Source organism: Echiichthys vipera (genome assembly GCF_963691815.1).
Source record: "Echiichthys vipera genome assembly, chromosome: 20".
NCBI lineage: Eukaryota > Metazoa > Chordata > Actinopteri > Perciformes > Trachinidae > Echiichthys > Echiichthys vipera.
In genome coordinates this window covers 4433206-4459525 of record NC_139845.1, presented here as the reverse complement: position 1 = coordinate 4459525, position 26320 = coordinate 4433206, and the positions used below count along the sequence as shown (strand labels likewise).

General features: G+C 40.7%; 1 protein-coding gene across 1 annotated transcript; it reads right to left on the bottom strand.

Moving 5' to 3' along the window:
* Positions 1-249: 249 nt before the first annotated feature.
* LOC310962562 (protein artemis-like) lies at positions 250-17901 on the bottom strand (the record flags this gene model as incomplete). Its single annotated transcript, XM_083935066.1, has 15 exons — positions 250-989; positions 1112-1198; positions 10332-10429; positions 10597-10685; positions 11152-11206; positions 11707-11843; positions 12569-12670; positions 12740-12880; positions 13800-13872; positions 14698-14799; positions 14899-14954; positions 15819-15878; positions 16168-16252; positions 17613-17664; positions 17793-17901. 15 exons carry the CDS (start codon positions 17899-17901, stop codon positions 250-252), a joined length of 1986 nt encoding a protein of 661 aa, XP_083791192.1.
* Positions 17902-26320: the final 8419 nt, after the last annotated feature.

The following is a 26320-nucleotide window of genomic DNA, read 5'->3' as shown; positions in this document are numbered from 1 at the left end:
AAAGCTTCTGCTCTGATACAAAAGTTGAAGCAGCGTTTAACAGAACAAAACACAAACTGTCAACAAAAACAAAAAAAGTCAGCTGTGAAGTGAACCAGGGAACTTAAAGTGCATTGGGATGAACTGTGTGTGACTTTGTGTGTGTGTGTGTTTGTGTGTGTGTGTGTGTGTGGCCGTCCTGAAGGTAGATACTGCAGGTGGACAAACGGAACGAATGAGTCTCACCAAAAACGTCCTTTTAACGCTCCGTCACGTGGAGCCCTTACTTCCTGTCCCGATGACCACTTCCTCTCCGGACGCCAGCTTCCTGTACAGCTGCGACAGCTCGTCAGGCTGCGGCGCTTTGGACTCTGGCGTGCAGGGAATGTCGAAGTCCGACGACACCTGAGACGACGAGAGTTCCTGTTGAACGTCGCCCTCCTCCTCCTGACGCACGGGATTGGCCCTGGAGTCTCCTCGGCCCCGCCCCCTCTGCTCCGGTTGGAGGATCAGAGTGTCGGGTAGATACGAGTCCTGGTTCTGGGAGGAGTGATTGGACAGGGAGGCGGACAGGGTCAGACTGAAGGTTTCTTCGTGGTCGGGGGTCAGTTCTTCGTCGCTGAACAGATCCGGCGTCTGTGAATCCGTCATCTTGGAGGGGGAGGGGGAGGGGCTCGGGGCGGAGCAGCAGGACTGTAATTGGCTGTTGAGGCTGTTCTGGCTGTCAGTCAGCTCCTCCGCGGTGAAGAAGTCGTCCCACTTCGGAGGATTAGAGGAGCCACTTCCTTCGACCTCAACCGTCTTTTTCTCAGTTTCCTTTATCATCTCCTCCTCCCTCAGTTTTGCACCCTCCTCGCCTTCCTCCTCCTCCTCCTCCTCGTCTTCCTCTTCATCGTTGGACTCAGTGCAGTCCACGAAGTTGCGTGCGGCAGTCTGCGCGTCTGCGACCGTCGGAGGGAAACCCTTCTCCTCCACAGACACAGGGGGCGCTGTTTTCTGAGGACTCTGAGCTTTAACGAACAATTACAGATCAAAAATTAAGATTTTGTAAAGAATAATAATCAATATATTTGTATCAATATATCAATATATATTCATAATGCTAATAAAAAAAAAGAAAGTTATTATGCACCATGTTTTATGGCTTGGTCCAGCGCCATCTTCTTCCTCACTGGTGCCAGGGTGAGACCGTCAAACAGCTCGTCATCGCTGTCTGAATCTGAAACACAGTCAAATCTTAATTATATAAAATAATTAATAAAGCTGTTGTTGATCCTTGATGTAAAGTCAGATATCTACCGCTTAATCGCCATCTTCTGCACATGTGAAATAATCATTTTAAAATATATATTCCTCATCTGGACTCATTCTAATCTGACATTTTATCGTTGTGATCGCCATTTTTGTTTAATTTAGTACCAGATTTAAGGATATTTAAGGTCAATCATCAATGTAGTATTTGATATTCCCTGTTCTGCTTCTACATTTTGATTAAAATGTAATTTAATTTTATATACTTCACTTCAAACGATACTAACTTTGTTGTAAAATAACCAATAATAACAGTGAATTAACATTTACTCTCTAGTCCGACCCTTTTAGAACTCAAATAAAAACCTTATGAAAATTATACCTAGAGATATTTATATATATTATATATTTATTTTATTTTAGATATTTTAAAAGTTTGCAAACACTTATTCGCAGGCTGGTGACATTGTGGATCGGTAAAAATGGGAAAAAAGCTGCACTATAATATGATTTGTCGCATTAATTCTCCTTTATGCAAATAGAAACGTTATGCGTCATATATATATAAATATATATGATTAATAAAAGTAGTTATATGTCTCTGTTATATGTGGTGGGGTTAGCACTGTCGCCTCACAGCGAGAAGTTCCCTGGTTCAAATCCCAGCTGGGGCCCTTCTGTGTTGAGTTTGCATGTTGTCCCCGTGTCTGCGTGGGTTTTCTCCGGGTTCTCCGGTTTCCTCCCACAGTCCAAAGACGTGCAGGTGTTCGGTTCATTGATGACTCTAAATCACCCGTAGGTGTGAATGGTTGTCTGTCTCTGTTCGTCTCTATGTGTCCTGTGATAGACTGGCGTCCTGTCCAGGGTGTACCCCGCCTCACGCCCAATGTCAGCTGAGATCGGCTCCAGCCTCCCCGGGACCCCGACAGGGACAAGCGGTTGAAGATGAATGAATGAATGAACTGAGGTATGTACAGCACCGTTACACCATGTTACCAGAAAATGTTTTTGAAGTGAAGTTCATTGTGTTGTTGTTTTGTTTCTTGTAGGTTTTATTTCGATCGTCTGGCGCAAGAAGAACTTTCTTGTATTTGAAATACAAACGCGTCTGAAATAATCCTGGAAATGGCGACTTCCTGTTAAATCGAACAGCAGGTTTAACAGGTTCTAAATGTTGTAAATGCTTCGCGGTCAGAAAACAGACACTTGGGTGAAACAACAGAAACGACCAGAACTGTGGAAGCCTTCAGTTCAGCAGCCGATTAAACAAACGACTGTGAAAAAACTGCAACAGACCAACTGTGAAGTTACAGTCAGAGCTTTGATGACACCGGATTTATGACGTAGTTAGTGCCACACTCACACACACACACACACACACACGCACACGTGCATACACACACGTGCACACACACAGGACCTGGACATGCTTTAACCGGGCCGGCTCTTTTACCAATCAGAAGTCACTTTCTCTGTGCCGGAGCGTCAGAGGCATCGAGGGAAACAGGAAGTGGGTTCTTCCCCGGAGTTGTTTGTGATTTGTCGTCTCGCAGGTCTCTGCTGATCGTGGTGGTGCCTGCTGCCGTGGTTCTTTGTTTCTTTTGTTTTAGTTTCCCCAAGTTTTCCACCACCCATTCGCTGTTGTCTCCTGATCCCCACGTTTGTTCTTCGTCGTCTACACCCGGACCCCGTTCCCTGGACACTGATTATTTGTTTTTTGATTAAACGTTCGTTCACTTCTTACTCAGTGTCCGTGTCTGCATTTGGGTCCCGCTCCTCGGAGTTATTCCCCGCACCGTTCATGACACCTTGAAGCATAAACACTGATTTACACTACCTGTAAAATGGAGATGTAAACAACCATAACGTAAGATTTGTTATCGCTAAGGAAGGTTTTTTTAAATCTAACAAAGCAAGAGAGGTGGGACTTAAGGCAGAACAGCCAATCATCACACTGAAAGCCGGTGTCATGTTTGACGCAACAACAGGAGAGGGAGAGGGAGAGGAGGCATCTGCAGGGAGCGCAGACGGAGACCGGTCTGCGCGACTGTAGTGAGGCGTTTGTGCAGACGTGCAGAAAAACTGCTCCTAAAACATCCTACCTTACTGATCGAAGTTTTTTTGTAAGTGTGGATACTTGTTCCTCAGGAACCCATAAGAGAAAGTGTGCGGTTCCCCAAGGGTCAATTTTAGGTCCAACTCTTTTTAATCTTTACATGCTTCCCCTTAGGGGAAAATGTAAATGTAAAGGCTCCTGTCTGCCCGGGTTGGGGTGGTCTCTGTGGCGGTGCTCCCTGTGACCTTGGACTGGGATCTCTCCCGGTGTGGTTGGCCCCCCCAAAGGTAGCTTCCTCTAGCCTCCTCTGTACCTCAGGTCTCACTGCCCGGCCATGTCTCTGTAGTGACAGCTAGTGTTTGGGTAGGTGTGAGTGTGTGTGTATGTGTGTCAGCGTGGCTGTGTGTGTTTGTGTGAATGTGTGAATGAACGTATATATATTTGTGTATGTCTCTGTGCATGACTGTTGGGTTCTTTTAACTTTCTTCTCCTGATTTTATTTGATGTTTCTCTTTGTCTGTTCATCTCTGTGAGACACTTTGCGATACTTTTCTGTATGAAAAGTGCCATATAAATAAAGGTTGATTTGATTTGATTTGATTAGGGAACGTCATCTGGAGGATCAAAGCATCAGCTTCCATGGTTATGTGGACGATACGCAACTGTACATCGCCGTGTCTCCTGATGACACAGGACCAATTGATGCCCTTTTTAACTGTATTGTAGACATCAAGTCATAGATGGCAGCAAACTTCCTGCAGCTCAATCGGGACAACAGAGGTTTTAGTCATTGGTCCTGAGGTTCAGAGTGAGAAACTTTTACCAGTGTTACAGGATTTTAAACCCTCAAAATATGTAAAAAATCTAAGTGCGATTTTTGACTCTGAGCTCTCTTTTATTCCACACTTCAAAAACATAACAAAGGCAGGTTTTTACCATCTTAAGAATATAGCCAGTTTCTCTCCTTTAGGCCAGCATGGAAGTGCTGATGCATGCTTTTATCTCTTGTTGTTTAGATTATTGTAATGCACTGCTCTCTGGTCTTCCCGAAAAGAATATGTACAACTTACAATGACTACAGAATTCAGCCGCACGTGTGCTGACTAGGACCAGAGGGCGGGAGCACATTACACCAGTTTTAAAAATCGCTGTATTGGCTTACTGTACGCATTATTTATTCTTTATTATTTTTATTCCCTCAGTTTATTCTTTTTTATCTTATTTTACTGTTTTGACCGTTTTATTCCCTCATAGAGCATTTTATTCCCTCATAGCTTATATTCTTTTTACCTTATTTTACTGTTTCTTTCTTGCCACCCTGCCATTCATGTAGAACTTGTGAAATTGTTGTCACACGCACAGATCAGATGACCAACCTCTGCTACTTAGACTTGTAACTCCATCAAGGTCACAATGGGCCTCTTGGCAGCTTCCATGATCAATCTTTTCCCCGATCAAGGCAAGGTCTGGGTGGTGCCATATGCCTTCCACTTAAGGACAATACTCTGAATGGTACTCAGAGGGATACTTAAATCCTTTTAAATAATTGATATCGTTCTCCTAACTTGTGCCTTTCACCAACTTTCAACCACTTCCTTTTTTCTAATCCTAACCAATTGGTTTCATGCCTCACCGTAACCGTCAACTTGTTGTTTACAGAAAAACGGTCACATAATGCCTTATTTTTTTCATCTGTTGTTGTAGCGAACCACCTCGGTCTGGTGGCAGCTTTTTTCCCAAAGTGTTTACAAATTTCAGGGCGTAACCTTTTGCACAATTTCCCACCAACCTGTTCATGAGAATACGTTGGAATCAGAGATCAGGGCTCACTCTTATCGGATTCACTCCTTTTTATTTTATGCCTATTTTAAAGAGTCCAATCACTGGACTCTATCCTAAAGAAACCAATCAAAGGTCTCTGTCCTAAAGAAACCAATCACTGGTCTCTGTCCTAAAGAAACCAATCACTGGTCTCTGTCCTAAAGAAACCAATCAATGGTCTCTGCCCCTAAAGAAACCAGTCATTGGTCTCTCTCCAAAAGAGGCCAATCACTGCTCTCTGGATTCTGCCCCTAATGGGTGAACAGAAGATCTGCGTCTGAAGGCGGTGAAGGTCCTGGAGATGGCTTTTCCCACAGAGGAGAAGAACCTGCCGATGGCGTTGGGCTGTTGCGGTGTCAGCAGGCCGCTGATGAAAGAGGAGGCAATGAACTCGGCAACGTCTTGTTCCTCCAGCATGATGGCAATCAGCACAGCCTCACTGTTGCCACACCCCCTGCACAACTCCTTGTAAATGAGCTTGTCCAGGGTCTTGAATGTCTTCGGGGTGATTTCAAAGTCTTCTCCTTCGACTACAGTCCATACTTTGTCGGCTAGGCGCTGAGTGATGGCCACCTGGTCGCTGAAGTTGCATTCCACCTTTGATTTTTTCATTGTGCGCGCCATAAGCTTATCCACAAGTATCATGATGGACATTTTTTTCTCTGCGTCTGACATTTTGTTTTCTTCTGTGACTGCGGGTGTTTGTTTAACGGACATCCTGACTGCGGGTGTTTGTTTAACGGACATCCTGACTGAGGGTGTTGGGGAAATTGACTCCCGGTCCTTCAAAGCCTTCGTCACATTCTCACTGTAGTCTTCAGCTTGAGTGGTCAGCCACCACCCAATCAATCCCTCCAGTCGTGACATTTTGCGGCGGACATTAAAAAGCAGGCATAGACGTGACGGGGGAATGCCCATGAATTCTCCTGGGACCATCTTGGGTCTCTGTGTCGCGTAATCCATGAAGAGTCGAGTGAGTCTTTTGGTGAAATGCAGAGATTTTCCTTTGGGAAGACTCAGCAGTGAAGGAAGCGTAACCTCACTTCCAGCTTGTTGTGTCGTACAAATCTCCTTCCCAAGCACGTCATCAACGCTGGCGATTAAGGACCTTGCTGAATCCTTGCTGCCAGTTGTGGCGATGCTGTTGTATTTGGGCTTCACATCTTGCGCGGTGCGATAAACAAACAGTTTGAAATACTGTTTGCCAAAAAAATCCTTTGCCTTGGCCTTCACTGTCTTGAACAGCTGTCTCTCTCTGTATTCTGGGACGGCACTTTCAGCATCTCCCAGTCCCAGACCCTCTCTTATCAACGGCATGATCTCATCTGTGAGTTTTTCAATCTCTTGGGATGAGGCAGATTCAAACTCCTGATACTCACAGTCGGTCATTTCATCCAGAAGAGGTTCTGAGATTTTATCGAACTCTTCCCTGATTATGTTCTGGACAGCTATGGTTGTTGGATCTTTAAAACTGTCCGGGGATCCTCTTGGTTCTTCCTGTGGGGATGGGGATTTGGACCGCAAGGAAACATAGTTGTCCTCTTCCAAATCCACCACGACGATGTCCTGACTTCTCTGTTCTTCTCTTGTTCTCGGCGTACGTGGTCGAGGTGCGCACCAATCTTTCATCTTGCCAATGAAGGATTTTAGCATACCGCAGGCATTACTGACCATGGTGTTCAGGACGTTAGGAGGAGTCTTATGGTCACGCAGCTCCATATTGTCCTTGGTAGCTGAGTTGATGCTTTCTGCAATCTCTTCAGCGAGTACTTTGGTCAAACGTTCTGCGCTGACACAGTTGTCTTGGTCTTCTAGGCCCAGGACATCTTTAAAGGTCAAAGGGACTGTGTCACCCAGAATGGACAGGACACGCTCTTCAGACATGTCTTCTTTCTTGCTAACTCCTGCCGAGATGAACTCTGACAGTAGGTTTGTTAGGTCCAGAAGCACCTCTGCCAACAAGATTTTTGTGGCATAATCCGCTTTGCCTTTTCGAAGCAGTTCCCACTGCTCCGCTGTGATCCTTTCGTAAAAGGATTTGACCAGTGGACGTAAAGGGTTCACTTCAATCTCTGGCATCTCCGCTGCGCAGGAACGTCCTGTTCTTGACATAACTGTGTTATGATCTTGAAGCTTATTTTGCAAAGGTTTTACCTTTTTTGTCAATTCAATTCAAGTCTATTCTATATATAATGCCAAATCATAAAAAAAGTTATCTATGATTTACACAGACCCAACAATTCCTCCGTAGAGTACAGTGGCAACGAAAACCTTCCCTTTAACAGGCAGGAACGTCAGACAGACCCAGCTCTGTGGAGGACGGCCGTCTGTCTTGACCGGTTGGGGAGGAAGAAAAGGAGAAAGAAAGAGAGAAACGACGCACGGATGGACAGAGAGAGAGACAAACACAGATACAAACTGTAACGCAGGATCGTCTCGGCTGCAGGTCTGTCTGGTAACTCTGAAATGTGCACCTGGGATAAGAAGTGTGACTGAACTCGATGAAAGTCTAACTCAACTAAAGGCACAAAGGTGCTTTGGTGGTATATTCCAACACTGTGATGTCATACATCAAAGCCACGAAGATTCCGCCCACAGCACAGCAACAGTTGCTAAGGAATGATGTCATTGGGGGCGGGGCTTAGCAGAACCCTCTGACCAGCTGTTCTGCAGCTTTCTAGAGTCACTGGAGTTGTTTTCATTACATAAAGATAATAAATTAATTAAATTGTGACACTTTAACTCTACATTAAGTTAAAGGTTACGGTTCTGCAACTTTATTAAATGTAAATACAAATTAATTGTGCATGTTTCATCATGTTTGTCCAGATTTTATTATGAAAGTGAGGACAGAAAGGTTTAGATTTAAATGATTTCCTGTTACATTAAAATAACTTAGAGGCACAATGTAATTAAAAACACACACACACACTCACACTGTATCCATCCTACTTTGGAGGGTGCCGCTCTCATATCTAAGAACCTGGACGTAGTTGTTAGCGGTCTAAAACCATGCCGACCCAGTCTGCCGGGGGATAATACTTTTCCTGATACTCTGAGCTTCTCTCCTCTCTGTTTGTATCATTCATGTCTCATCATGTTACTAATTCAACTTCTTCCCCGGAGTTGTTTGTGCTTTGTCGTCTCGCAGGTCTCTGCTGATGGTGGTGGTGCCTGCTGCCGTGATCCTGCATGACGCTTCCTGCTACTACTTTAACTATTAGTCATATAAACTGTCACCAGTCTTATAAACTATAACATTTGAAGCCATAAAAACACCATCAGTGGTGTGTCTCGCTGTATTGTAGCTGCTATTGACGCTGCTCATCAGTGATCATGTTTGCCACCATAATTATTATAATTTTCATATTCTATCACCTTAGCTGTGCGTGTTTCTACTGTTCTGCTGTATTAACCGCCATAACAGTCATATTCACATTACTATGGATATTATTATAGTTACTGGAAGTGTGTCTGTCTCTGTCTTTGTGTCTGTCTTTTTCTCTCTCTGTCCATCTGTCCGTCTTTTCTCTCTCTCTCTCTCCTTCTCTTCCTCTCTCCGGTGCAGACAGATGTGCGTCCTCCACAGAGCTGGGTCTGTCTGACGTTCCTGTCTGTTATAGTGAAGGTTTTCAACGCCACCGTACTCTACGGGGGAATTGTTGGGTCCCTGTAAATCATAAATAAGTCATAGAGTGTGGCCTTTACCTACTCTGTAAAGTGTCCTGAGAAAACCTTTGTTATGATTTGGCACTATGAATAAAATTGAATTGAATTGAACGCTCTGTTGAGGGCGGCGTCTTCAGCCGTGCAGCCTGGTTCATCAGTCTGGAGATTAGAGGGGTTCTTCTCTTTTAAAAACATGAACTTAGAGCTCTGATTTACAACGTTTACATGAAGAGGTTGAGGACAAATAATAATAAAACATTAAGTTAAATTAATTGTGCACTATAAACTGAAAGACCCAAAAGAGATTAAAAAACTACTTTTCCCTTCCTTTCATATTATGAGCATGCTTCATGCCGGGGTCGTAGACCTTCTCCAAGGTCAAATTCTAACATTTAAAGGTCCATTTTCAAGCTTTCCCAGAACTTTACAGTTGTGGTTAATTACATATTTCTACAGATACATATAGATATTGAAAATTATTATTTCACCTTAATTTTTTCCATTAAAATCACGTTAAAAAGGACGGTATTACGCTTTAAACACCAAAAATGTTTCGTAATACCAGAAGGACAAGATATTAAATTATATTTCCATTCTACAGTTAATTGTTGTGAAGGAAAAGTGGATAAAATTTCAAGTACTTTGTCCAAAATTCAAGCACTTTTCAAACCTCGAAAACACAAAACTAGAATTCAAGCTGTTCGTGGTGCATTCAGGTGCCCCTCGGAGAAACTTAGGGCGCACTCACACTGTCCTTCCGCACTGCGCCCCGTGCTTTAGGGTCCTTGTCCCCCCCTCCAGGCCCGTTTGTACTCACACTACCTGGGCCTCGGAGAATGCTTCTTGCTGCCCATACGTCATCACGCCGTAACACGTCACACGCATTGATGACGTCATGGCGATGCGTGGCTTTGTTTACAAATCTTTCCGTAGACCTCAGAGTTTTTGTGCGTCTTGTCGACTGTTTTTGAATCTTTTCATCGACCAAATCTGCAGTAAACACTCCACCTCCGCATCACACCAACGTGAACCTTTCACCGCCATTGTTGTTGTTGCTGTCGTTAAATGTCTGCGCATGGTCCCTCCTTCTTTTTTCTACGTCCCAACAGGCGCACATAAATTACCTCAGAACCGTCGTAGGCCTCGTGCTCGTGCTCCTGCGGACGGCCCGCTGACCGCAGTTATGCGTGGAGCGGTTGCACTCACACTGCTCAAACGCACTAGGCTTTAGCTGAAAAACCGGTTTTGGCCCGGTGCGGAAGGACAGTGTGAGTGGGTCCTTAAACTGTTGTTGTAAAGTACCTTTCTGAGAAGAAGTGACTTTTTCTGCACCACCACTGTGTGAAGGTTGTTAACGTTAAAAAAATAGAAAAGTATATATCCTGGTTTGTGTGCCAAGGACCAGAAAAGATTGTTGTCCCCCGGAAAGACGTCCCAAAAACCCAGTTTATACTTTATGTCATGTATTCCACGTGTAAACAGGCCTCACAGCTGAGGAGACCGTTACAGATGCGTCACTGTGCACCTGCTGTGGTTATATATGCGTTTGTCTCACCGTATGTAGGTCGCTCCGCCACGCAGCGCTTGAGGACGCCCAGAGGTTTGTAAATGGATGCTTGTTGATCCGACTGCTTCCTACACATCAGCTTCAAACTGCGAACACAAAGGTTGAAACAAAGAAATGATTTGTAGTCTAGTTGCAGAAAAATCGCCTTAACACAGTGTGACATCATACAGCAATGTAAATGCAGCAACATGCATCGCCTTAAAATCTGTTTTGCCCGTTAAATAAACAAATAAATGAATAAAACCTCACTCACATCTGTGTGACCTCGGCCAGTGTCCGACCGAGAGGGATCACACTGGGGTAGATGTTGACCGGCTGCAGGTAAGAGAGGAAGTCTTTTATCTGAAACCAAGGAGAAACAATATGAGCATCAATGTGTGTGTGTGTTTTTGTTTTGCATCTATTTTTAGTCATTTTGTATCTTTTTGTGGTGGTTTTGCATCTATTTTTAGTCATTTTCCTTCTTTTTGTGCTGGTTTTGCATCTTTTTTTTGTCATTTTGCATCTTTTTGTGGTGTTTTTGCATCTGTTTTTAAGCATTTTACATCATTTTGTGGTGGTTTTGCATCTATTTTTAGTAATTTCCCTTTTTGTGGTGGTCTGTTTTTAGTCAGTGTGTGTGTGGACAAAAAGACAAATTAAATCTATTTTGTTACAAATGCTTTAACAGTATTTAACTTTTTTAAAGTATGTAAATGAGGAAAGAAGTGCTTAAAAACTCTATAAGCTTCTGTTAGACTCATGTGTAACAAACTAGTAAACAAATCTCAGTTTAAATCATTTATAAATAATGTAAATAAAAAAGTACCTCTGTGTAGGAGGAGTGGAAACTGAAACAGGCTCTGTAGGAACTGGCTCCTGTTCTGGAAAAACACAACAACAAAAAGGCATTTCAGTGCTAAAAAAACAGACTTAATGTGATTTATAATGAATATATTTGACTGTTTCTTCAGACCAAGAATCTAATGCTTAACTACTGGACTTTAAATGTAATCAGACGTCGACAGGGGTTCGTACAGAGCTACTAAAGAGGATTTACCAGGACATTTTTCAGCTTGAACGACAGAAGTCTGGTTTCAAATATGTGCAGTTTATGGCTACAATGCATGTATGACATCATCTCTTATGTAGTCAAATGATGACAAATGCATCGCACCAAACGTGCCACCAAGTCACGACTTACCGAACTCTTGTCCATAAACTACCATCTGGACGTTTACGTGATCCTGAACGTAACTTTTTCACCCTTTCAAATTATGTTTTCTGTTTTCAGGAGCTTTAAAAATAATGTCCATGTCAACAGTTTTCCAGGTTTTCCAGGACGCGTGTGGAACCGTCGGAGACATTTGAACTCGACTCTTACTTTATTATAACGTTGGTTTTCTTCGTCCGCTCTCCGAACCACATGGTGGACGGTTTGATGCTGATGATACGGAGCGGCGTCCCGTCAGGCGCCGTGCAGCCACACGGCAGCCGGTTGCCTTGGAAAAACTCCTCATCCTACAAACACACACACACATATACATGATAATCAGGGCTTAATGCATGCATTGACATATGATACTTTAGTACAGAGCTATGAAGCAGAATTAGAAATGAGTTAGTGAAAAACAAATACTGTATAACTCTGATTTTAAGATTATGAAATAAATGCAACTTAATTTTTCCCACTTTGAGAGAATCCCTGGATTCACTGGAGATCAAAATCAGAGGTTATTAAAACTTGATTTATTCTAAAATACTAATCTAAAAAATGTTTATTGTTCAGAATTTGACAGAATATCAACTGTGGCTATACCACTGCTGCACTAACATGTTTTTGTTTTTTTAAATAACCAAAGCAACAAAAGAACTAGATTAGAGAGCAGTAATCACTGTGTTAGAAGAGAAGATTTCAACAATGTTTTCTTAAAACCCCCAAAACCAGGACATGGCTTTGGTAAAGTTCAGTTTATTTGTGTCTGATGGGAAACATTATGGGCGAAAAGCAACAAAACTAAACGATACCGATTCAAGTCAGAAAAAATAAATAATAATAATATTAATAATTAAAATCCCATTTCCAATCTTTTAACATGTTTAAGACCAGTGAAAGTTTGATTTAAGACTTTTTTAAAACAATTAATTTTAGAAGAATGAATTCAATGTTTTTTAAGACTTTTAAGGATCCGCAGGAGCCCTGGTGTGTGTGTGTGTGTGTGTGTGTGTTAGATGTTAAGTAGTACCCTGGGGTGTCGACAGGCGTGGATCTGCGTCCTGCGGTCGGTCGTCACATAGTTCAGGATCTCCGGCATCTTCTTGAACATCGCCAGACTTCTGACATGAATCTGAGGGTACGAGCCAACAATTAGTGTGTGTGAGTGTGAGTGTGTGTGTGTGTGTGTGTGTGTGTGTACCTGTGTGTTGAACTCCTCTCCCAGGTTGGTAAACAGGTATTCATATCCATACGCAGCTTTACAGTTGAGCCACACGACATGATACGAACTCTGACTGATCCAGTTTCCAACGAGCTCCGAGATACCGTTCAGACAGACCTCCTGCACACACACGCACGCACGCACGCACGCACACACACACACACACACACACACACACACACACACACACACACACACACACACACACACACACACACACACACACACACACACACACACACACACACACACACACACACACACACACACACACACACACACACACACACACACGCACACGCACACACGCACACACGCACACACGCACACGCACACGCACACGCACACGCACACGCACACACACACACACAGTTTTTATAAAGTTTCTATAAGTTTCCCAAAGACCAAGATGACTATAAATATTTTATTTAATTTATTATTATTTATCTTTATCATTATTATTTATTTTAATTTATTTAATAGAGGAGGAAAGAAAATATTCACGTTTAAGACTTTTTTCTTTTAAAAAATGACTCAAAGCGGTCGATCGATTATCAGAATAGTGGCAATTAATCAATTATTGGTTAAAGCTCTACTAAAAATGATTAAATGTTGTTTTACTATTTAATATCATTTATTATTCTATATTATTTAATTTTATGTACACATATTAAATATGCAAATTATTATTATTTGATTCAATTTCTTTTCATTGTTTTTACTGTTTTTAATGTAAACATAAATATGTTTTAAAGATGAATATTATATTTAATTATTTGATCAATTTATTTTTTATATTTTTATGTATTTACACATATACATATTTATGCATAATAAATATAATAAATATTGTTTTATTGATAAAAATTTTTCCATTTAAAGTTCAAGAAAACTCACCATGAAAAAGAATAAATATAAGAATAAATAACATAAATAACATAAAAACCTGAGATAATTGTAGTGGACTTAAGAAACCTCTAAAGTTTCCCTCATGAGAAAAAAAAACAAAAAATAAAAAAAATGTAAAATAAAATCCTACCCGAGTGGGAATCTGGAAGAAGCGCGGGTCGTAGAAGGTGGAGTCCAGGTAAACGCTCTGAATGTCCTTCACTCTGTGCGTCAAACAGGACACGAGAGGTTTAATACATATATTATAACGGCTTCAGTCAAAGTCTAAATAAACTCTGGAGAAACGAACAAACTCTTAAACATTTACTGATTGTTTCTGCAGAACTTTGTTACTGTCGACACAGCTGGAAAGTTTATTTTCAAATTACAATCTTGGCTTTTAAATCGATTATTATTGGATCGATTTTTTATTTGATATTATTAATATAAATATTATAATATTATAGATGTATATTCTTTTATTATTTGATCTAGTTTTTTATTATTGTATATGATTTATTTAAATGTATACATATTTACATATTGTATGTATATTATTTTATCATCTGAACTATTTTTTATTTTATGTTATCTATATGAATATTAGCATAATATAGTATCTATAGTATATTATTTAATACATTTGATCCAGTTTTTTATTATTTCATATTATTATTTAAATGCATACATATTAACATATTATATGTGTATAATGAATCATTATTTGATCTATTTTTATTTTTTTTAATATTATTTATTTAAATGTATACATATTATATATATGTATATTATTATTTGATCCACTTTATCTTTGTTTATTATTTTACTTACTAAATTATATGTAGACATATTTATGTATTATATATGTTTATTACTATTTTATTGATGAATTGTTTTACATTTAAAGTTTAAGAAAGTCCACAGTTAAAAAGCCCTTTTAAAAAAAGAATAAAAAAGATAAATAATATAAATAAATTCATGATGTTTCAAAAGTCGGTGGTTAATCATGATCTCTATATTGTGATTATGATGTCTCTCTGCGGACCGACCTGCTGCCCGAGTGCAGATGTTCGATCCTGGAGACGTCTCCCGCTGCCAACCTGAAGTCTCCGGTATACAACACGTTTCCACGACAACCCTCGAACAGGAACCTGCACGCAGAAACACACAAGCTCCGGTTTAACACCTTTGATGTAAAGAGTGGTTTTATTTTTGAACAAATGTGCAGCAGGAAGAGTTTAAGAACTTGCATAACAGAGCCGGGACAGTGTCCCGCAGGGAGCAGCGTCACCAGGACCTCTTCTTTCTGTCACACAAACACCGGAGACGACGAGTGAACAACATCCGTCAGGTTGTTTAACACTTACATTCATCAAACTCTCATTCATCAGAGTCCCTATCGGGGTCAGCTGGAGCCGCTCCCAGCTGACATTGGGCGTGAGGCGGGGTCCACCCTGGACAGGACGCCAGTCTATCACAGGACACATAGAGACGAACAGAGACAGACAACCATTCACACCTACGGGTGATTTAGAGTCATCAATGAACCCAACACCTGCACGTCTTTGGACTGTGGGAGGAAACCGGAGAACCCGGAGAAAACCCACGCAGACACGGGGAGAACATGCAGACTCCACACAGAAGGGCCCCAGCTGGGATTCAAACCAAGAACCTTTTCGCTGTGAGACGACATTTAATAGTGCTAACCACTAGTACCAAATCATAACAAAAGTTATCTTTGGACACTTTACAGACTAGTTATAAACCACACTCTATGACTTATTTATGATTTAAAGAAACCCAACAGTCAACGGGAGCGGCACGGTGGGGTGGTGTTTAGCACTGTCGCCTCACAGCGAGAGGGTTCCTGGTTCAAAACCCTTCTGTGTGGAGTTTGCATGTTGTCCCCGTGTCTGCGTGGGTTTTCTCCGGGTTCTCCGGTTTCCTCCCACAGTCCAAAGATGTGCAGGTGTTCGGTTCATTGATGACTCTAAATCACCCGTAGGTGTGAATGGTTGTCTGTCTCTGTTCGTCTCTATGCGTCCTGTCCAGGGTGTACCCCGCCTCATGCCCAATGTCAGCTGGGATCGGCTCCAGCCCCCCGTGAGGGACAAGCGGTTGAAGATGAATGAATGACGGGACTGACGACTGAACCTCAGTTTTTTTTTACCTCTCCAAACGCCTCGTCGACCAGAGAAATCTGAGTCGGGCTCTCCAGCTCTAAAGGAACCTAAAACAGATCATTCGAGAGAAGAAAGGATCAAAATACACGAGAGAAGAAACACAGTTAACTTTACTTTATCACAGTTGTTCAGTCAGTAGTAGATAAAACTTCTTAGGGCTGCAACAATCAATCTGTTGCTTATTTTCTTGATTAATCGATCGTTCGTTTGATCTATGAAATGTCAGAAAATGTCGTGTTTTGTCCACAACTCAAAGATTTTTAGTTTACCGTCATAGAGGAGGAAAGAAACCAGGAAATATTCACGTTTAATGAAAAGATGAAGTAACAGACTCACAATGTATTCCTCCCAGAAAGCGTATTTAGGATTACTCAGCAGGAGTTCTTTGGTCACGAAGGAGCAATAAAGTCGGACCGTGCGACTGGAGCCAAAAGAGAAGAAAGACACGTTAATACAGCGACAAGTGTTCAGTCCTCTGTTTATACACGTTATAGTTTAAGAGTCAATTATGTCTGAATAGTTGTTTTAGTTCTGAAATCATTGGTTTTAAAGGAAATTATAATTGTTCACTGTGAACTTCAACAAGTAACCAAACTATTTACTGCACAGACGATGGAAAGTAACTGTACCAGCAGGATAAAAAACATATTTATATTAAGTATAATCACAAAAGTAGTAGAACAAGAAGAAGATTCCTGCTGATAAAGTTGCAGGAATAAAATAAAAAATATATATATATTGGAGGCTTTGATAGACAAGTAGATCAATAGATTACCTATATTATTCTGTCCTGATTAGTTATGATATTTAACATTGACTTAGATGTGTGTGCGTTTTAGAAAAAGGAAATTGAAACCACAACACACATCTTTAGTCTTTAGTTACACAGAGTTTCTTGGAAAATGACTTTAAATGGTGAGTGTGGTGATTATATTTTTATATGTTTTTATATTTTATTCATAAAAACAGATATTTAAAAACATTTCCTAGTATTTACGAGATAATTTAACACATGCACAGAATTCCTTGATAAAGCAACAAGGAAGAAAAATATGATACTTAAATATATGTTATCTAACGTGTACTAAGCCCCTTTTCTGGAGTAGAAACACAGTGACACAATCCCTGTTTATACATTTATCTGCGGGTACAAGCGGCCGAAATGTGTTTCCTCAGGAGGGGGTCTGGAGTCTCCCTTAGAGAGAGGGGGAGAAGTTCAGCATCCGTGAGGAACTCGGAGTAGAGCCGCTGCTCCTTTGTGTTGAAAGGAGCCAGTTGAGGTGGTTCAGGATCATCTAGTAAGGATGAACCCTGGGCGCCTCCCTAGGGAGGTGTTCCATGCACGTCCAGCTGGGAGGAGGGCTCAGGGAAGACCCAGGACCAGGTGGAGAGATTAGATCTCCACACTGGCCTGGGAACGCCTCAGGATCCCCCAGTTAGAGCTGGTTAATGTGGCCCGGGAAAGGGAAGTTTGGGGTCCCCTGCTAAAGCTGCTGCCCCCGCGACCCGACCCCGGATTAAAGCCAATGAAGATGAGATTTTAATGCACTGTTTTGAATATAAATGTGTGATTTCCCTTTGAATTGTTTGGTTTTTAACCTTCTTTGTAAATCTAACATCTGTCTTATGTATCCGCATGCAAACATGTAATAAGAAAGGATTCACTTGTTTAACTGAACTCTATGCAATGTGCTGAATTATTGAATTATAAGAAGTCATGAGGGATAAGTTAGCATAACAGTAACTTGTGTCAAAATGGTAAATAAACAAGTAAACTTCACCTGAACTGCAGTTTTCTCTTCAGTATGCGTCCTTTCAGTCCTTTCATGTGATCTGTTAACACGATAAAACACACCAATAACAAGTGAATGTGTGTGTGAAGGCTAAATATCATGAATATTCTACTTTATATGACCATTTTTAAGGCTTTTAATGGGTAAGATGCTAGCTCCCAGGCTCACCTTTGTGACAGTGCGAGAGGAAATAAGCCCGGGCATGGAGGTTCTCCCGGTCGAACCGGTCCAGAGACACGGTCGGGTACTCCTTCATCCTGCCCGCGAACGAACTCATCTTCCCCCCGAACCTTTAGTCGGTACCGTGTGAAATGAATTACCCGTAGTTTCCAGCACCGGGAGCGTTTGTTGTTGACATCCCCGGTGTTAGTTTGTTTGTCCCGCCCACCAGTTGTAGTTCTTCTTCTTCGTCTCTGATAATATGGTGGATCAAAAACCAACGGCACCTACCGCCCCGGAGGGTGTAACTATGGTAACAGCTGGCTTTAGTCGCAATCAAAAAAATAATGACATTTAAAAAAAAAAAAAGCTTAAATAAATGTATAAATAAATTGATACAGGAATACAAAAATAAATATAATAAATTCACCATCTATAGTTGTTGTTATTGTTGTTGTTGTTGTTGTTCTTCTTCTTCTTCTTCTTCTCGGATTTTATGGCGGATCAAAAACCAACGGCAGTGTGTAACTATAGTAACAGCTGGCTTCAGTCCTAATTAAAAAATAAATAAATAAATGTGTAAATAAATACAGGATTACAAAAATAAATGCTGAAATAAATGAATACATAAATAAATAAAGACATGTATAAATAAATACATACATAAATAAATGTATAAATAAATAAATACATAAATAGAGGAATCTGCTGAAATTACTAAATACATATATGCTCAAATAAAATAAATGCATGAATAAATGTATCAATAAATACAGAAGTAAATAAACAAATGCTGAAATAAATACATGACTGCATTAATAAATGAATACATAAACGAATTCATAAATACATGCTGAAAGTGTATAAATAAATAAATGCATGAACACATGGGACGTGGACACAGAAATAGAGAAATAAATACATTAAAGGTAAACAAAAAATTTGAAATAAATGTAAAGCATATATATATATTTATTCTTTTATTTGTTTATTTATTTAAACATTCATGTATGCATTTATTTCTGTATTTATTTATTGAAACTTTAAGAAAAAATATTTTACTCACTTTAATGTGTTTTAAAAAATAAATGGGGTTTTATTAAGAAAATTAATTCTTAAAAAATACAATAAAAAACATTAAAACTGTAAGATTTCACTCCCTTTATAATGTTTTTTAATCTTCAATCCTTGAATAACACCTGCCATGTTTTCATGTCATTTTCTCAGTTTTTTTTAATGCATTTTTTATTATTATTTTTGTATTTTTATAAAGTTTTTCCTGTGTTTGTTTAGCGCCACCTGGTGTCACTTTATAACACCATCACCTCTGCCACCATAGTTCACATACAAGGACGTGAACGCACCATCACTGACGACAGTTTCTGCTCTTTTCTACTTGGATTTGACTTTAGCAGAATTATTCTTCACCAGGATTATTTTAATCTGCTTTATTTAACTAAAGATGAGTGTGATGAGGTGTTTTACATTGAGAAGGACACTGAGCTCCTTTACACAGCAACTGTCTGCTCCTCAAGCCTGCCTCAGGTTGGTACAACTACACTTTTTATTATTATTATTTTAGTATTTTAGCATTTTATTATTTTACTGGAGGAAAACTACAATTTACAATGAATTCAAGAACATGGTTATTCGTTATAACACTTATACTCTTGATTCTCCTTTAACTATACAATATACAAAGTTAAAATGAGTTATAATTAATATATATAATATAATTATAAGTAAAAATGTAAAGACATAAGTAAATAAAACAACCTGAGACCTGAATTAACCCAAAAGTAGTGCAAAAGCATGCAATTAAATGTAAACAAAGTAGAAAACCGCACATGTAATGATTGCAATTAAATAAGAATATGATTTTAGATGTAAATGTGACACCGTTATATGTTTATGTGTTGTGTAAATGATTGCTCAGGGACAACAGGGTGTCTGTGGTTTACACACTAACACACAAACACAATGAGACACCGCGTTAACTTCAGCTCCTGCAAAGGTAAATAACACACATGGAGAGTTAGCATGAAGTTCAGTGTTTAAGCTAACATGTAAACAACTCCTCTTCCTCCATTCAAAACAATGGGCAGAGGAAACGGCGGGAAAAGTGATTTTAACACTTAAACTTTAACATTTAAACACTAAAATGGAGATTTTCAGGTCAAACACATCAGGTCTCAATATTCTGTGTAATTATAATAAATATATAACCAGTTAATAACTGATCCTGATGTGTGTGTGTGTGTGTGTGTGTGTATGTGTGTGTGTGTGAATGTATGTATGTATGTGTGTATGTATGTGTGTGTATGTATGTGTGCGTATGTATGTGTGTGTGTGTATGTGTGTGTGTGTGTGTGTATGTATGTGTGTGTGTATGTATGTGTGTATGTATGTGTATGTATGTGTGTATGTATGTGTGTGTGTATGTATGTATGTGTGTATATGTATGTATGTATGTATGTGTGTGTATGTATGTATGTATGTGTGTGTGTGTATGTGTTTGTGTGTATGTATGTGTGTGTATGTATGTGTGTGTATGTATGTATGTACGTGTGTATGAATATGTGAGTGTGTATGTGTGTGTATGTATGTGTGTGTGTATGTATGTATGTGTGTGTATGTGTGTATGTATGTGTGTGTATGAATGTACGTATGTGTGTATGTATGTATGTATTTGTGTATGTATGTGTGTGTGTGTGTGTGTATATGTGTATGTATGTGTGTATGTATGTGTGCATGTATGTATGTATGTGTGTGTGTATGTGTGTATGTATGTGTGTGTGTATGTGTGTGTCTATGTATGTATGTATGTATGTGTTTGTGTGTATGTATGTGTGTATGTATGTGTGTGTATGTATGTATGTGTGTATGTATGTGTGTGTGCATGTATGTATGTGTGTGTATGTATGTATGTGTATGTATGCATGTATGTATGCGTGTGTATGTATGTATGTATATATGTATGTATGTGTGTGTGTATGTGTATATATATATATATATATATATGTGTGTGTGTGTGTGTGTGTACGTCCGTGTGTATGTATGTATATGTGTGTTTTTGCATTTTCAGATATCTACCGCTTAATCGTCATCTTCTGCACATGTGAAATAATGATTTTAAAATATATATTCCTCATCTGGACTCATTCTAATCTGACATTTTATCGTTGTGATCGCCCTTTTTGTTTAATTTAGTACCAGATTTAAGGATATTTAAGGTCAATCATCAATGTAGTATTTGATATCCCCTGTTCTGCTTCTACATTTTAATTAAAATGTAATTTAATTTGATATACTTCACTTCAAACGATAATAACTTTGTTATAAAATAACCAATAATAACGGTGAATTAACATTTCCTCTCTAGTCCAACCCTTTTAGATATTAAATCAGAATCAGAATCAGAATCATGTTTATTGCCAGGCAATTTTCATTGCAAGGAATTTGACTTGATTTGACGGCGCCTACATAAATATAAACATGAACACAAGCAAACTAAACATATAGCATTGAATTATATACGTGAAATATAAGTGAGTGTGTTTGCATGACCAGTGCAGGTGATAGTGTGCAAGTTAAAGTGTCCAGTGAAAAAAAAGGGGTGGTGGGGTGTTAATATAACACCTGTGATTTGGGTATGAGTTCCAGATGTCGTTAATATAACAAATGACAGTTAAAGTAAGTAAGTAAGTAAATAAAAACCTAATGAAAATTATACCTAGAAATCATTTTTTTTTTTTAAAGTTTGCAAACACTTATTCGCAGGCTGGTGAAATTGTAGATCAGTAAAAATGGGAAGAAGGTGCACTGTGATGTTTTGTCGCATTAATTCTCCTTTATGCAAATAGAAACGTTATGCGTCATATATATATATATATATAAATGATTAATAAAAGTAGTTATATGTCTCTGTTATATGTGGTGGTTAGCACTGTCGTCTCACAGCGAGAGGGTTCCTGGTTTGAATCCCTGCTGGGGCCCTTCTGTGTGGAGTTTGCATGTTGTCCCCGTGTCTGCGTGGGTTTTCTCCGGGTTCTCCGGTTTCCTCCCACAGTCCAAAGACGTGCAGGTGTTGGGTTCATTGATGACTCTAAATCACCCGTAGGTGTGAATGGTTGTCTGTCTCTGTTTGTCTCTATGTGTCCTGTGATAGACTGGCGTCCTGTCCAGGGTGGACCCCGCCTCACGCCCGATGTCAGCTGGGATCGGCTCCACCCCCCCGCGACCCCGACAGGGACAAGCGGTTGAAGATGAATGAATGAATGAAGGTATGTACAGCACCGTTACACCATGTTACCAGAAAATGTTTTTGAAGTGAAGTTCATTGTGTTGTTGTTTTGTTTCTTGTAGGTTTTATTTCGATCGTCTGGCGCAAGAAGAACTTTCTTTTATTTGAAATACAAACGCGTCTGAAATAATCCTGGAAATGGCGACTTCCTGTGAAATCAAACAGCAGGTTTAACAGGTTTTAAATGTTGTAAATGCTTCGTGGTCAGAAAACAGACACTTGGGTGAAAACAACACGATGCAGCGGGCGAAGTTAGTCCGACACAAAGATCTTCAAAAACAGAAACGACCAGAACTGTGGAAGCTTTCAGTTCAGCAGCCGATTAAACAAACGACGGCAAAATAACTGCAACAGACCAACTGTGCAGTTAGAGTCAGAGCTTTGATGACACCGGATTTATGACGTAGTTAGTGCCACACACACACACACACACACACACACACACACACACACACGCACACGTGCATACACACACGTGCACACACACACAGGACCTGGACATGCTTTAACCGGCACGGCTCTTTTACCAATCAGAAGTCACTTTCTCTGTGCCGGAGCGTCAGAGGCATCGAAGGAAACAGGAAGTGGGTTCTTCCCCGGAGTTGTTTGTGATTTGTCGTCTCGCAGGTCTCTGCTGATCGTGGTGGTGCCTGCTGCCGTGGTTCTTTGTTTCTTTTGTTTTAGTTTCCCCAAGTTTTCCACCACCCATTCGCTGTTGTCTCCTGATCCCCACGTTTGTTCTTCGTCGTCTACACCCGGACCCCGTTCCCTGGACACTGATTATTTGTTTTTTGATTAAACGTTCGTTCACTTCTTACTCAGTGTCCGTGTCTGCATTTGGGTCCCGCTCCTCGGAGTTATTCCCCGCACCGTTCATGACACCTTGAAGCATAAACACTGATTTACACTACCTGTAAAATGGAGATGTAAACAACCATAACGTAAGATTTGTTATCGCTAAGGAAGTTTTTTTTAAATCTAACAAAGCAAGAGAGGTGGGACTTAAGGCAGAACAGCCAATCATCGCACTGAAAGCCGGTGTCATGTTTGACGCAACAACAGGAGAGGGAGAGGGAGAGGAGGCATCTGCAGGGAGCGCAGACGGAGACCGTCCTCAGGAACCCATAAGAGAAAGTGTGGGGTTCCCCAAGGGTCAATTTTAGGTCCAACTCTTTTTAATCTTTACATGCTTCCCCTTAGGGGAAAATGTAAATGTAAAGGCTCCTGTCTGCCCGGGTTGGGGTGGTCTCTGTGGCGGTGCTCCCTGTGACCTTGGACTGGGATCTCTCCCGGTGTGGTTGGCCCCCCAAAGGTAGCTTCCTCTAGCCTCCTCTGTACCTCAGGTCTCACTGCCCGGCCATGTCTCTGTAGTGACAGCTAGTGTTTGGGTAGGTGTGAGTGTGTGTGTATGTGTGTCAGCGTGGCTGTGTGTGTTTGTGTGAATGTGTGAATGAACGTATATATATTTGTGTATGTCTCTGTGCATGACTGTTGGGTTCTTTTAACTTTCTTCTCCTGATTTTATTTGATGTTTCTCTTTGTCTGTTCATCTCTGTGAGACACTTTGCGATACTTTTCTGTATGAAAAGTGCCATATAAATAAAGGTTGATTTGATTTGATTTGATTAGGGAACGTCATCTGGAGGATCAAAGCATCAGCTTTCATGGTTATGTGGACGATACGCAACTGTACATCGCCGTGTCTCCTGATGACACAGGACCAATTGATGCCCTTTTTAACTGTATTGTAGACATCAAGTCATAGATGGCAGCAAACTTCCTGCAGCTCAATCGGGACAACAGAGGTTTTAGTCATTGGTCCTGAGGTTCAGAGTGAGAAACTTTTACCAGTGTTACAGGATTTTAAACCCTCAAAATATGTAAAAAATCTAAGTGCGATTTTTGACTCTGAGCTCTCTTTTATTCCACACTTCAAAAACATAACAAAGGCAGGTTTTTACCATCTTAAGAATATAGCCAGTTTCTCTCCTTTAGGCCAGCATGGAAGTGCTGATGCATGCTTTTATCTCTTGTTGTTTAGATTATTGTAATGCACTGCTCTCTGGTCTTCCCGAAAAGAATATGTACAACTTACAATGACTACAGAATTCAGCCGCACGGGTGCTGACTAGGACCAGAGGGCGGGAGCACATTACACCAGTTTTAAAAATCGCTGTATTGGCTTACTGTACGCATTATTTATTCTTTATTATTTTTATTCCCTCAGTTTATTCTTTTTTATCTTATTTTACTGTTTTGACCGTTTTATTCCCTCATAGAGCATTTTATTCCCTCATAGCTTATATTCTTTTTACCTTATTTTACTGTTTCTTTCTTGCCACCCTGCCATTCATGTAGAACTTGTGAAATTGTTGTCACACGCACAGATCAGATGACCAACCTCTGCTACTTAGACTTGTAACTCCATCAAGGTCACAATGGGCCTCTTGGCAGCTTCCATGATCAATCTTTTCCCCGATCAAGGCAAGGTCTGGGTGGTGCCATATGCCTTCCACTTAAGGACAATACTCTGAATGGTACTCAGAGGGATACTTAAATCCTTTTAAATAATTGATATATTTCTCCGAACTTGTGCCTTTCACCAACTTTCAACCACTTCCTTTTTTCTAATCCTAACCAATTGGTTTCATGCCTCACCGTAACCGTGAACTTGTTGTTTACAGAAAAACGGTCACATAATGCCTTATTTTTTTCATCTGTTGTTGTAGCGAACCACCTCGGTCTGGTGGCAGCTTTTTTCCCAAAGTGTTTACAAATTTCAGGGCGTAACCTTTTGCACAATTTCCCACCAACCTGTTCATGAGAATACGTTGGAATCAGAGATCAGGGCTCACTCTTATCGGATTCACTCCTTTTTATTTTATGCCTATTTTAAAGAGTCCAATCACTGGACTCTATCCTAAAGAAACCAATCAAAGGTCTCTGTCCTAAAGAAACCAATCACTGGTCTCTGTCCTAAAGAAACCAATCACTGGTCTCTGTCCTAAAGAAACCAATCATTGGTCTCTCTCCAAAAGAGGCCAATCACTGCTCTCTGGATTCTGCCCCTAATGGGTGAACAGAAGATCTGCGTCTGAAGGCGGTGAAGGTCCTGGAGATGGCTTTTCCCACAGAGGAGAAGAACCTGCCGATGGCGTTGGGCTGTTGCGGTGTCAGCAGGCCGCTGATGAAAGAGGAGGCAATGAACTCGGCAACGTCTTGTTCCTCCAGCATGATGGCAATCAGCACAGCCTCACTGTTGCCACACCCCCTGCACAACTCCTTGTAAATGAGCTTGTCCAGGGTCTTGAATGTCTTCGGGGTGATTTCAAAGTCTTCTCCTTCGACTACAGTCCATACTTTGTCGGCTAGGCGCTGAGTGATGGCCACCTGGTCGTTGAAGTTGCATTCCACCTTTGATTTTTTCATTGTGCGCGCCATAAGCTTATCCACAAGTATCATGATGGACATTTTTTTCTCTGCGTCTGACATCTTGTTTTCTTCTGTGACTGCGGGTGTTTGTTTAACGGACATCCTGACTGCGGGTGTTTGTTTAACGGACATCCTGACTGAGGGTGTTGGGGAAATTGACTCCCGGTCCTTCAAAGCCTTCGTCACATTCTCACTGTAGTCTTCAGCTTGAGTGGTCAGCCACCACCCAATCAATCCCTCCAGTCGTGACATTTTGCGGCGGACATTAAAAAGCAGGCATAGACGTGACGGGGGAATGCCCATGAATTCTCCTGGGACCATCTTGGGTCTCTGTGTCGCGTAATCCATGAAGAGTCGAGTGAGTCTTTTGGTGAAATGCAGAGATTTTCCTTTGGGAAGACTCAGCAGTGAAGGAAGCGTAACCTCACTTCCAGCTTGTTGTGTCTTACAAATCTCCTTCCCAAGCACGTCATCAACGCTGGCGATTAAGGACCTTGCTGAATCCTTGCTGCCAGTTGTGGCGATGCTGTTGTATTTGGGCTTCACATCTTGCGCGGTGCGATAAACGAACAGTTTGAAATACTGTTTGCCAAAAAAATCCTTTGCCTTGGCCTTCACTGTCTTGAACAGCTGTCTCTCTCTGTATTCTGGGACGGTACTATCAGCATCTCCCAGTCCCAGACCCTCTCTTATCAACGGCATGATCTCATCTGTGAGTTTTTCAATCTCTTGGGATGAGGCAGATTCAAACTCCTGATACTCACAGTCGGTCATTTCATCCAGAAGAGGTTCTGAGATTTTA